This window comes from Terrapene carolina, unplaced genomic scaffold (genome assembly GCF_002925995.2).
Source record: "Terrapene carolina triunguis isolate 2854851 unplaced genomic scaffold, T_m_triunguis-2.0 Scaffold130, whole genome shotgun sequence".
Classification (NCBI taxonomy): Eukaryota; Metazoa; Chordata; order Testudines; family Emydidae; genus Terrapene; species Terrapene triunguis.
Genome location: NW_020664481.1, coordinates 8,101,685 through 8,115,251, shown reverse-complemented (window position 1 = coordinate 8,115,251; position 13,567 = coordinate 8,101,685). Strand labels below are relative to the sequence as shown.

The 13,567-nt window shown below is 50.3% G+C and overlaps 1 protein-coding gene across 3 annotated transcripts in view; it reads right to left on the bottom strand.

Moving 5' to 3' along the window:
• Positions 1-13,567, bottom strand: part of LAMA5 (laminin subunit alpha 5) — a 163,278-nt gene that overhangs the window by 20,945 nt on the left and 128,766 nt on the right. For all 3 annotated transcript variants that reach the window (XM_024199016.3, XM_024199017.3, XM_024199018.3), the window contains exons 41-56: positions 12,558-12,788; positions 11,859-11,972; positions 11,355-11,482; positions 9,977-10,057; positions 9,075-9,289; positions 8,364-8,464; positions 7,536-7,716; positions 6,604-6,747; positions 5,484-5,635; positions 5,276-5,386; positions 4,239-4,350; positions 3,259-3,429; positions 1,864-2,060; positions 1,581-1,697; positions 1,108-1,262; positions 47-188 (exon numbers count right to left, since the gene is read on the bottom strand). In XM_024199016.3, coding sequence (XP_024054784.2) covers positions 47-188; positions 1,108-1,262; positions 1,581-1,697; positions 1,864-2,060; positions 3,259-3,429; positions 4,239-4,350; positions 5,276-5,386; positions 5,484-5,635; positions 6,604-6,747; positions 7,536-7,716; positions 8,364-8,464; positions 9,075-9,289; positions 9,977-10,057; positions 11,355-11,482; positions 11,859-11,972; positions 12,558-12,788 — 2,352 coding nt within the window. The remainder of the gene's footprint in view (positions 1-46; positions 189-1,107; positions 1,263-1,580; positions 1,698-1,863; positions 2,061-3,258; positions 3,430-4,238; positions 4,351-5,275; positions 5,387-5,483; positions 5,636-6,603; positions 6,748-7,535; positions 7,717-8,363; positions 8,465-9,074; positions 9,290-9,976; positions 10,058-11,354; positions 11,483-11,858; positions 11,973-12,557; positions 12,789-13,567) is intronic.

Genomic DNA, 13,567 nt, shown 5'->3' with positions numbered 1-13,567 from the left:
CAGGATTTTGAAAGGGTGGGTATGGGCCTGAAGGGAAATTGCATACTGTCAGAGCTTCACCGGCTGCCTCGTCGGCATCTTTGGCTGCCCTCTTTGCATTCTTCACAGCCTCGATGATGCTGGCATATGCGTTGGAGGCATTGATCGCTCGCTGGATAAACCCATCCTGGTTTGCACCCTGGATGCTGCTGCATTTGAAGACAAATAAATAAAGTCCATTGTCAGAAGTGCAGTGGAGCACCAGGGGCCAGACCCAAGCACAGGCAACACATGTCACTGTCCTGGGCTCCCCACTTTAAGACCCCCCATTTGTGGGGTTTTCACTCACGGCCTGAACAACTGGTTTCCCCATACCGGTCTCCAAATTTGCCGCTCTTTCCCACCCACCCCTCGCCCCCAGGTCCGGAGATCTGCAGTGCCCAGTCCATTTTGAATCCAGCACCCAGCTCTGAGAGAGAAGCCCTTCCACGATAAATGGCAGGAAACAGTCTGTGAAGTAGGAAGTGGTGGGGTGGGAGTGAGGGAGGATCACTCCCCTGCTTACTGCTGTGCAGAGTGGAAGAGATGGACAACCAATGAAGCAGCACAAATAATGAATGACAATTAGCATTCGGACATAGATTGGGTCTAAGAGGTCAGCTGATCACATCCTGAAGACTCAAATTCGCCCAATTAACAGGTGGCACCACCATGCCCTGCGCCCTTTGGAAACAGGTACCAGCCCTGTTCTTACCCACATGCTTTCTCCATCACAGGCTGGTTTGCTACCACAGGGATGTTGCTGAGTGCTGGGCTACAGGTAATACATCAATTCTTACATGTAAACATTATCCCAAGATGAATATCAAAGCAGGGACTTCGGCAATCTTCAGACCCCTCCGAGTGCCCCGGAGAGGCCCCTCCACCACACATCACCACTTGTTTACACAAGCAGCCCGAGTCCCCCTAGCAAATGTGCTGGGGAGCAGGACGCTGAGCCAAGTCAGTGGAGTTACCCCACGGCTGGCTCAGCGTCCTTGGTCCAGGCAGGAATAAGAAGTGGAGCAGACCACGAGAGTGCCGGGCCCACACAGGCCGGGGTGAAGCTGGGGCAGCCAGGGACGGTACCTGGAAAGGTTCCGAGCGAGTTCATCCAGGAACCTAGCGTGCTCCTCAGCTTCTTCGACGACTGGGATCTTACTGCTGGCGGGAGAAAACTTCTTCACTCGCTCTGTCAGGGGGTACCTGGCTCCGTCCAGCCGGGCGGCTAGCTTCTCGTACTCCTGCAGGAGGACACGCCCACAAGGGGCATTCACCAACCTTGCCAGCTCCTCACTTCTGCAGCTGGACACACACCCAGGAGGGAGAGAGACATTCTGGGGGGCTGGCAGGTGACCAGCACGTGGCTGATTTTCCATTGCCAGCACCATGCCATTCACCCACACCACCATTCTTCCTCCACCCTTCCCCATGGCTAGTGCCAACTCCACCAACACCCTTCCCCACCCCCACTGCCTTGTCCCTCTTGCTACCAGCATCACACACCGACCCATCTGACACACCTCGACCACCGGACAACCCTGAGCTTTTTCATCACTCACCTCCTTTGCATTCTCTATTATCTGTAGAAGATCCGAGACCTGGACCAGGGAGTCCTCAGCCATCTGCAGAGTGTCCTGCACCACCCCGTACTGCTTCTGCAGCTCCTTACTCTTTCGCTTGAGACACAGATGGATAGTGTTAGTTAGGAGCCACAGGATCAAGCAACAGGCACAAGACCTAGATTATACCAGACATTCCTTAGCCACTGACAAAACCATGCACGTTCACCCAATGGTGTCAGTTCCCTTGAATGCCTATATGCAAATAAACCCCTCGTTGTACCTGGATCTCCTCAAGGTTGTTCCGGTTCAGGCTGTTCAAGTCCTCTGTCTGCCTGGTTTTGTTCACAGCCTCATTGAGAGCATCTCGGAGATCCATCAGCTCTGAGCTATATTGAGCCAGTAAGTCTTTGATGCTCTTCACCAGGTCTTGGTTGGATTCCCACTTGCTGTACAGCTCGCTCCTCACGCGATGGAGCACTGATGACAGAGAGCACAAGGAGATTGCCTTGAAACTCTTGTTTCCCCAACGTTTAAGAGTTCTTTCTGAGTACACAGTGGAAACTACTCAAAAGGCTCAGGGCCCGATTCTGGTCTCAAAGCACAGATTTTACGACTAGAAGGGGACCATTATCACCATCTCCTCTGACCACACAAGCCAAAGAACCTCACCCAGTAATTTTTGCATGAAGCCCATAATTTCTGTTTGAGTTACAGCAAATCTTTAAAAAAGACAAAGACATCCCCTCTTGATTTAAAGCTGCCAAGTGATGGAGAATCCACCACATCCCTAGGTAAGTGGTTCCAATGGTTAATTACCATCCCTGTAAAAAATCTGCACTTCATCTGGATACATCTAGTTCCAGCTTCCAGCCATCAGATCTCATTGTGTTGTTTTCTGCTAGATTAAAGATCCATTTGCTACCTGAAATCTCTTCCCACAGTTACACTAGTGCATGTCTGGAGTAACTCCAGTGATGCCAGTGGAGAGAAGAATTTGGCCCCGAGGTTCTTGCAACAGTATTGTTTGATTAGAGCAGTGCATTGCAATGGAGATTCCCTGGGGAATCATAGACTCCAGGTCTCTCTGAGCAAGGAACGACAGACACACTTCTGTTGTCACCATTTGGGACAATTTACTCAACCACTAAATACAAGACATACGAGCGTGTATAGGTGCATGTGAGAAAAAAATGTATATATATAAAACACTAACTACATTTTTAAGTGTTGTCATACAGAACCATTAAGTTAATGAAATTCAAATGCAATTAAATAAATCTGAAGCCTTCTGATAGTACATGAACTTGCTTGTACAGAGGAGCTAAATTCTGTTGGGACTGAAGTGAAAAATCACCGGCACTTATTAGCACCTTTGCAATTTGCAGAAGAGACTAAAACGGGACTATCAATTACTGTCCCCTCATTGCTGGACTGCTGAGGAGGTCAGTACTGGAAACTCCTAGCCTGTAAAAGCTAGAGGGGCATATTCAGTTCAATAGTGTAACTCTCCAAATGTTGGTGACCACAACAGGATAACAGCAATGGGATGCCCCATAAACAATGTTTGCAGCAATGCCCTCAAGATGGGACAGTTTGGGAAAAGAGCCCCAGGAGCACTAGACATAGCCTGCACCTTGGCATTTCCCATCCCCTGTGCCTGCTGAGCTAGGCTTACATTTCTGAGCCTTCTCCTGTTCATGTTCCGCCACCCCTTTCTGGCTGAGGAAATCCCGTTCCTTCATCTCCTTCAGCATCCTTTGCACCTCGGCCATCTTTTGCCAGAACTCCTCAGAGGAGGCCGTGCTGAGGTCTGCAGTCCCCAGCTTGTCCATCTGGTGCACCAAATCTGCAAGGAAAGCCATGCCCCATGGTTATCCACCAATTGAGCATGTGGTCCTCCCCCAGCACTCCGAAAAGCTCCCACTCAGATAAAACAGCATCTGGTTTTTGTTGGAGTCCTGATGCCCAATGATAGATGGAGTGACTTGCTTCAAGTCATGAAGTGGGGGAATGACCCAGCTGGAATTCAGACCCAAGTTTCTAGACCCTCTGCTGTAACCACTAGACTGGACTATTTCCCAAAGAATCCATCTTAGAATCATAGAATATCAGGGTTAGAAGAGACCTCAGGAGGTCATCTAGTCCAACCCCCTGCTCAAAGCAGGACCAATCCCCAGACAGATTTTTGCCCCAATTCCCTAAATGGCCTCCTCAAGGATTGAACTCACAACCCTAGATTTAGCAGGCCAATGCTCAAACCACTGAGCTATCCCTCCCCCCTTGTAGTTCGCCTTCTTCTCCTCCTCCTCCTCCTCCTCTAGCTTTACTGGGGCAGATTTCAGCCAGTGCAGGCGAGGAAGATTCCATGTTGCTCAATCACTCTTGGGAAAAGCACTGCAGATGGCCTCTATTTCTCACATTTTAAGTGTAAATATAATGTGCTTCACCAAAGATGGCATTTAGCCAAACAGCTGAGATTCACTGGCCACAGAATTCTCTGCAACAACCCCCCACCTTGCTTAAACCGTCTACAGGAATCTCCACAGATACTATCAAAGGTAACACTGCGCCCTGAGCAACTTGAAACAGCGGGAGTGTGGGATTTGGGGCAGGGGAAAATCAACCCGGCAGTTACACTTACACCTGGTCACTTACCCGCAATGCTATCCAGGATGCCTTGGATACTAATCGGCAGGTGCTCTGCTCTCTGATGGGTCTCTTCTGTCTGCCCCTGCAGATCCTTTGCTTTTCTGTGAGTCATTGTTGCCTACAAAACAAATCACTGGTTTAGCTGAAGCATTCAGTGAGATACAGCATGAGCCGTAATGCAAGGTTGGCAGCTTTTGGGCCCACAGAGCTGAAAGAGTCAGCTCTTCGGCAAGGATTCGCACGGGTACTGTACTCTGCTACGATTTTATCTCCATGTGTGCACAGAAGTGAGTGAGAAATTGTGTTCATGATGAAATGGGTGCTGACAAAAACCCTCAGGTCCATTGGGGACAAAAATCTTTCCTGCTCATAACACCGTTACACATTCTGACTTGTGCCAACACAGCCTGCATATTAATCGGGAGAATGCAGAAGACGCACAAGTTTTGAGGTTCTGAAAGAGTTTGCAAGTGGATGTACAAAAATGCACTCAGGTCATGTAATTACACACATACGGAAACACTGGCCATTTGCACAGGTAGTTACCCAATGCGTATAAATCATTTGCACGTGCAAGTGCACACACATTTTATGCACCCATTTAAAAATCAGCCCCTGAATCTTGTGTCGACTATAGGTGCTTTGGGGCAGGGACTGTCTTAAATCAACAGGGGATGCCTTTCCCCTCCGAAGAGTAGGGTTTAAATATGGCAGAAGAATGAAATGGTGGTTGCGGGGGCTGGATATTTGCCCATATCTAAAAGCCTCCTTCGGCTCTGAGCAAGGAACCTGCCTGGATGAGCAGGGGTGTTGAAGATCAGGGTTCAGGTTCACTGGCAGTGTGCACGGTGGGCGACCCCAGGACTGGGTTAGCACGGGGTGCTGCAGGAGTCAAGTGTCCAGCAGCTGCTCAAACGAGGCCTGGCCCTAACTAGCTCCTCCCATGGGCACCTAACACTCATTGTTATGAAAAGGAACAAGGGAAGGCCGGTCTGTGCCTGCAGTGTTCTCAGCAGGGGGAGGAGGACTGAGAAACACCCTGCCTTGTGCTGCAGTGCAATCAAATCCTGAGTGAGGTCCGCATTCTCATCTGCCAGCTCGTCTGCCTTTTGTTTGACCCTGTTCATGGATCTCTGATATTCGCGCAGGTGGTTCTGAAAGAGAGAGGTGGGGATGGAAATCAGGCAATAGGACCAGAGCCCCATGCAGAGACTAAGCCAGCGGGGAGAACACGTTAAGCCCTCCACATACAGTGACGTTTTTCATAGAGCTGTTCAGACCATGCAGTCGGGCCCAAGCGATGGAGCTGGCGTTCAGGTTGATCAACTGGTTCCTGATGATGGGGAAAGAGGCCTCGATCTTCTGGAGGTCATCCAGCAGAAGCAGCACGCAGCTGTCACAGACTGCCAAGAGAAAGGGGCGGTGAGTAAAAGGCTCTAATGCACCCACGTTGTCTCCTTCCATCTCCCCCTTCCTTATGACCATAGTAAGGACATTTTTTTAACCCAAAGGGGGAACCACATGTCTCCAAATCCCCGCCTCTTGAATTGGATTCCCCTCCGGGGAAGGTGTTAACTTGGGGTCCCCGGGTCCACTTTCAATCCCTTTGCACAAAGGATCAGGATTTCCAAATGCTTTTAGGGGTGTGCCAAGGAGTGCAAACTGTCAGCTGGCCTGCTCTTGGTCTCACAGCAGCTTCCCACCCGCATACCCCACATAACTCTGATGAAGTTGCTCCTAATTGGCGAGATCAGAGCCATGCCCACTATTAGGCAGATTAACACTGTTCCTCTGTTATCTGCCCTACGGCCACAAAGGAAACCAGCCAGAAGGCAGGGTGCTGTCTGCCAAGCTCACCGCCGATGTTTTAATTACTGCCAGGGGCCACCACGCTGTGGGGACCTGACAATTAGGATCTGCCTCTTAAAGGTTACTCTCTAGCAAGTACTGATCAGACTACATCTCCCACAATGCACCACGGCCAGGAGATTCCCATGATGCCCCTTCTCCCCTCTCCAAGAGGGGAACCTGGGGTGACTCAAGGAGATTGTAGTGTTACCAGGGAGCTCGGCCTATAGAGGAGAATGGGCACATGAAGCAGCTTAACTACAACTCCCGTTGCATTGCAGCAGCATTTCCAAATCAAAATATTTTGGGTTTTGGCCAATTTCTTGTTTTGGCCAAAACGTTCTCAGTGTCTGAATTTCCACCAAAAACAAAACAAAAAAAAATTAGATGAAAATGAAACGTTTGTCAATATTTTCAGTGAAATCCTCCCACCCCCCATTTTGCAGCCAGCTCTACCTCGCTCCTGCAATAAAGCCAAGTGTGGGGGGGGGGCAGGGGGGGAAGACGACACGATGCTACTAACCTTCACACCTCATGCTGTCCGGGCCGTTTGCTACAGGGATCTCATACTTCTCTATGCAGGTGTCACACTGCTTCCCCGTCAGGCCATGGGAGCAGGTGCACTCCCCAGTCCGGGGGTCGCAGGAGCCCCCTTTACACTGACACTCTGCCAACGAAAAGGAGGCAGCTGAGGGAGGTCTGTCCTGACCTAGTGAGCCCCCTGAGAGAGGGAACACTGGGATTCCGTCACAGGGCAAAACACCACCGCAGAACAGAATCAATGAATGAACAAGGGCCGATGGGTGGGGCTGTGAACATGCTTTTTTAATGGAAGGAGAGATTAGCTCAGTCGATCCTCCCCTTTGACTAGTGAAGCTTAATGTACAGAAAAACATAAGAGTCAAGGTTTGTTTTAAAAAACTTCAGATTGAAATTGCACACCTAGTTTGCATAAGGAATTGCTGGGAGTTTTCTTCGGCTGGATGGGTCACTGCACATGCAAATGATTGTATTGAGTAACTTGAGCACTTACCTGCTTAGCTCAAGTAACTGTGGTGATTGCTGGTGCAAACCGAAGGGGTGGAAAGGGCAAAACGCACTTTTGCAGCCTAACATTTTTTTTAAAACCGGGCCCTTTGCAAGGCGATGCCAAGTGCCCAGACAACACTTTGGCGTATTTTATTTTTATTGGTACGATCTAAATGACAAATAATGATTAAAAGCCTCCATGGGATTATGGTGGCTTCTTTGCTCTCAAAGCTGGAACGCTTTTGGGGGGGCTCTCCAGTTGTAGCACCACGGAGATGATGTAAAACACAACATCCCCGTATCCGTGGTGAGAAGGGACTGGATTCATGCTAAGCGTCTAACACAGCCCTTCGGCACTGCAGCAGAGCAGCACAGAGTTGTCCAGATATTTCTTCTATGAGATTTACCAGCAGGGAAGAAACTCACTTGTGCAGCCACGCTCGCTGAGCCCCCAGTAGCCTGGCGCGCACTGCTGGCATCGAAGACCAGTCACCCCGGGCCGGCAGCTACACTGACCAGTCTCAGCGTGGCAGCTGGTGCCTATGGAGCCAATGTCGCAGTCACACTTTCGACAGCCGGAGCAGCCACGGTAGCCGTAGTACCCATCCTAGGGAAAGACGTGGGTAATCAGCAGGCTAGCACACACAGGAAGCGGAGGCAACTGGAGGACACGCTTGCTTTTCCTCTCCAGAGACACACACAGCTTCACAGTCACTCTGGCCAGAGCTGAAATGCGATCCATAGTCTCAACTTAATTCCCAGAGGCGTTTCTTCTGAGCACAAAATTAACACACAATATGGCAAACTGTTGGACCAATGGGAAGGTTGCACAATAGGACCGAGATAGAGATGCACTGGCAGCATTGTGTACGTAAGCTCGCCTGGTGTCTGCTTACTCCAGGTGGGGAGTTCGGATCCCCGAAATTCACCCTAGGGTTAATTGCCTTTTTCCTACAAGCATCAAAGCTGCAGTTAGCACCCCCTCCTCCCATCATTTCATAACCAGGTTCTTTAGAGATTGACCTTTATTGTTAGGTATCTGCCTGGTGTAGACAGAAACAGCATCCCATCACTCAGCCATCTGCCGCACAGCAGCCATTATCCTCCTGGCTCTGCCCAGGAACTGAAGTGGGCTCCTAACGGGAGGACAGGCTACAGAAGAGTGGAGCTGGCGTGCAGTGACTCAGCATCAGCCAAGCGTATAGTGATGGAGCCGTCACAGTGCGTGTGGGGGGAACCCACGATTCATTTTACCTGACAGCAGTCGCAGTGCTGACCTGTCACTCCAGGTTTACAGAGACATCGGCCAGTTCTAGGGTCACACGACTCAGTCCCGCACGGCAAACAGTTACACCCTGCCAGGAAGAAACACACCCATTTACCCGACAACGTAAAAAGATCAGCCAGGCACTCTGAGCCCTCCTGTTTCTGGTGGATTGGATAGTGTGTTGGGGGGAAATCCTGTCGACTGGGGGAGTTCACTGGTCGCCTTCATTCTCTCATACGTGGGGACTGATCCTGCCAACCCTTATTCACATGGTTACCTGCCGGAGTAAGACCTATTTCTGTGAGCAGCAGTTTGCAGGACCAGCGCCTTGGATTTGACCATGTGTTCCTCATGGCAGGGCCCTGTAATGTCAGAAATGTACTATGCAAACCCACCCAAGCACAGAAATAATAATTTGGTTAATATTGCTAGCTGTTATTACTGACGAGGCTGCTACAGTGTCAGAGCTTTACCGCCTGTGTGCAATTTTTAAATGCCTGCTAAAGAGGGTTGTTTTGTTACTCTTATTTTTAACCAACGTACCCTTTGAAAGCCAGGAGACCAGGCTACCGGCTTTGTAAGAACCTACCCAGGCGATGACCACAGCCATGCCTGCAGGCTGGCTAACTGCACACGCCCGTGACACACTGCCCCCCGAATGCATTTGTAAGCTGGCCCTGGCTCGGTGTCACACTTACTTGTGCAGTTCTTTGCCCCCACTGCGTCTCCGTGGTACCCTGGGGCGCACACTTCGCACCGGGGCCCGGCCGTGTTGTACATACACCCTGTGCAGGTGCCCGTCAGAGAGTCGCAGTCGCTGAACAACATGTTGGGATCCGTGTTCTCGCTGCAGTCACATGGCTGGCAGGAACTGCCAATCACTAAGGGGTTGCCATAGTAACCTGGGGCACACCTTTAAAAATGCAGCAGGGGTTAAAAGGGAACTAAAGCAAAAGCCATGCTAATGTTACCAAGCGTCCCCCGACGCGCACGGATACACTCCCCCCAGCTCCCACTGAAGTGCTGCACAACTACTGACTCCACTATAGTTACAGCTATTAATTAGCCGAATGTTTTGGACTCCCACAGCACCTTCCACTCAAAAGCACTTCACGGTCACTAATCCAGCCTCACATGAAGTGTCCCTGTCCTTGCTTTACAGGTGGGTAATCAAGGCAAAGACTGCTGCGGGAACTTGGCCAAGATGACACCCTATGCCAGTAACGGAGACAGTAATAGGACATATCCCAGCTGTACGCTGAGCCCACACTGATGCACAAAGAAACAGCGTATAAGCGATTAAGTGGGCCCAACTCCTGCTGGTCCTGGGAGCCACCAGGACCCGGTGCTGGAATCGGAAAGGCGTTGCCTTGCAATCTCAGCTGGTATTTTATGCCCCTTCCGCAAAATAACGGAAGCCAAACCCACAACAGAGAGGATTCACAGCTCAAATCAGTCTCTTGTGCTAACGTAGCTGGGGCTTCTAATTTTATTTTTGTCACTATGGAAACTTCTCTTCTGCCAAAGCAACAGCTGCACTCTGAAAAAGAAACACCTCCCAGCTCACGGTCCTGCCCTCCCGTAATTACCAGGCTCTTACCGTTCACACATGGCTCCGGCATAGCCTGGCTTGCAGAGACACTGCATGGTGGAGCCCTTGTGGACACAACCAATGGCAAAGCTGAAATAACACGGGGCAAACGTCAAAGGTTATTTTACTCTGGTACCAGGGTGACGGGGACTCTTGTCATTCAGGTAGGGGTTGCGTGAGGGCTGGGAGTGGTTTATGGCCGTAGAAAAGGGAATGGGGTCGGGATCAGCTCATGGGCATGGGCTATTGTCAGGGTTTGGATCTGTAGCAGGGCAAGGGCTTGTGTCAAGAGTGATTTGTGACACAGGCTATGGAAATGTTTAGTGCTGGGGTCGGCAACGGGTACAAGGACAGGGCGAGGGTTGGGGCTGGTATGGTTCCCCAGGATAGGCAGAAGGGTGGGGCCAGTAGGGACTTCCAGGGTAGAGGGTTAGGGTTGGGGCTAGCAGTAGGTGCCAGGTGAAGGTTGGGGTGTGTAACACACCCCTGGTTTGGGTTCGGGTTGAAGCCAATAGGCCTCCACAGGTTAGAGTTAGGCCTCAGGCTAACAGGGGGCTGCAGGGTAGGTTTAGGGCCAGTGGAGCTCCCCAAGTTAGGGTTGTGGCCTTCGCGATATGTATAGTTGTTTCATTGGTTTGTACCCCCAGGCTAGTCAGTGAGGTGGCCAGTTCTCGTCCCTACAGGAGGGTTCAAGGCTGAGATTGTAGGAAGCACTGGCGCAGGGTTGGCCTTGGGACCAGGGGTGGGGGATTTCAGCATATGGCCTGGCAGGAGGCCCTTGGCTAGAGTTAGCATTGGTACTGCCTTCAGGCTAGTGTTAAGTTAGACGCGGTTGGAGTCAGGGGCTAAGGACAGCCCGGTTTCCGGAGTGAAATGCCAGCGCAGAACGTCTAGCCCACGAGAGAATCACACAAGAACGGAATCGCAAAATCACCTTGAAACTTGATATTTTGAAATCTCAACATGAGATACGCTGACTTGGGGGAAATGATGCTAATATCGGAACTTTTAACTAGTTTAGGTACTAAATTAGCTAAATCAATACAAACCAATGTTTACAGTTTGTCGCTAATATTTTCACACTTTTAGAAATTACTAATATTTCCTTCAGAAAGAAAATACTCTTGCTGGCTGCACTAGTCACATCAGAGCTGTGGGTCTTTCTCCTCCTCCACGGCCTATCCCATCATTATCAGCATTAATAAAAAGGGGAGCAGCGTCCTCTTTCCTTGGTAAGCAGCCAAAACAGGAATGACCGAACTGGGAATGACGTGGCAGCGCATCTCTCCTGGCAGCCAGAAGAAACTCCTCCAGGATCAGGGGAAGAAATCGGACTACTTTGTGGATGAGACAAAACAGGGGAAAGAACTTCACAGACGATACTTACTTGTTGGAAGCAACTGAAAGAGGACATGGACATCCCATGCACTGCAATGGCCCGTCGAGGGAGACGTTGCCTACATAACCATCTTTGCATCGCTCACAGCGATCTCCCTCCGTGTGGTGTTGGCAGTTCTGCAAGGACAAGACAGACAACACGTTCGGTATTTCTCCAGGGAAGCATTCAACACCACGGTTTTCTGGAGGATTACGATGGCCTAACCGAGGAAGGGACTGTCGTTCCAAAGGGGTGGGTTAGAACAGACGACTCCCCATCACACATCTGGCTGCCTAAATCCTTTCCTCTTCCCCCGCACACCCAGTCTGCTCATCCTAAACTGACTTGAAGACAATAAATCCCCTTGAAATGGCACATGAAGATTTTCGGTGATCAAGAATGTAGTTTGGTAACCTCATAACTTGGTCACTGTGTATTGGAGGGAACCTTTTAGTCAGCTGGTGAGGACCAGCGCACATTGTACTCTGATTATTTCATGAGCTAGCTACTTACGATGCATATTCCAGACCCCGGGAGGCACTGATCTGAGTGGCCGTTGCAATGACACGGAACACATTTTCCCAAGAAGAGACCCTTGGTGTCTCTGTAATAACCTGGAGCACATTCCTAATGAGAGAGAAGAAGAAGAGGAAGATGTGACACATGGGCCAAACATGGTTAGGCAGAGCTAGCATACTAGCGTAACTACCTTCCATAAATGCCACTGGGTTTCAAGACATAAAAATAGATTAAAAGGGACAATGGTCAAGATTTTTAGTTAAAATCTTGCCCCCACAATCAACATGAGCCAACTAGTTAGGCAGTAAGACTTCATTTAAGGCTTTCAGGTATGTACCTAATGCTAGCATTGGACCCCTGAGCAAGCCCCCCAGTAGCCCACTACCACTACCCAAAATTCTAGCTCATGCAAATCTCACAGCACATGGGCAATAGCAGGAGATGGAGCACATGTACTGTATAGTTCAATGCGATTTTGGGATGTTGGCAGGTGCAAGTCGTCATTAAAGAGCCGCACACCTGGGATTGGCTCAGAAAACTTGTGCTCTAGAATCTTCCCTGCATTCTAACATACAATGGGGCAATCCGAACCTAGCTGCTGAGTGCAACGGCCGTGGGGGAAGTGCTCGGCTCTCACGTGCATCCTACAATTCCACTTCAGCCTGGCAAGAGCACTTCACCTCTTCCCCCTACCTGGCAGGAATCTCCCCTGTAATTGGCCGGACACATGCACAGTTCCACGTTGCTGGCTCGGATGCCCACGCGGGTCTCCGTCACAGTCTCCAGCACCACCCGACGCAGAGATACTGATGAGGCGAGCTGGGAGAAGAGCACTCTGATCTGCAGCTGCTCTAGGTTAGCCAGCACCATCATCAGCTCTTCCCTGGACACTGGGTTGTGCGTCTGCGTGTGTCTGAAGTTACCCTGGCAAAGAGAGAGAAGCTCTGGTGTTACCATGCAGTACGCGCAAGCCCTGGGTTTCTGATTCTGCCCCTTTGGAGATATTTCAGTCAATCATCCAGCTAAATGAACCCCCTCATCCCGGGGGGGGCTTATCCATACAATATCCCAAAGACTCTTCACTTGTCTGCAGCTATGAGACCGCCTCCTTCTGTCTCCACTGTAAGTATTCTATCTGGCAATTCACAGCCAATACTCTACACAGGCCCCATCCCCAACAAGCACCAGGAAAATCTGTCCATGTGCCTGAGGAAGAGCTCCCATTCACGCAGTGCCTTCCATCCCCAGAGATGCACACGAGCTTCACAAGCCACATACATGCAGCTTCTCTTGGGTGCAAGGCAGAAGCCACCTGATGCACAATACAAGAGCATCTGTGGAGGGGAACGTTTGGTCCAGGACGTCAATGCAAATCCTTATTGCAACAAAGGCTGCCGTGGGAGCATCAGGCCTGAATTTTCACAAAGTCCATTTCCCTACTGCCAACTCAGTCTGCACTAGTGCTCCCAGTTGGGCATCCCAGGGCCAACACGCACTCCTGCGATTTCCCTCCCGCTCAAAGACATGGATGCATCTGGATGCAAATCTGTCAGCACAAAGATGCACCTGCAAACAAGGATGATAGGCTGAACATTTAACCCTTTAACCTCCTCAGAAGGCAGACAGGACCTGGCTCTTAAAGTCTCAGACAAAAGCCCCAGAAACTATATGGAATTTATAACAGAAATTTCTGAGCGTGCAAC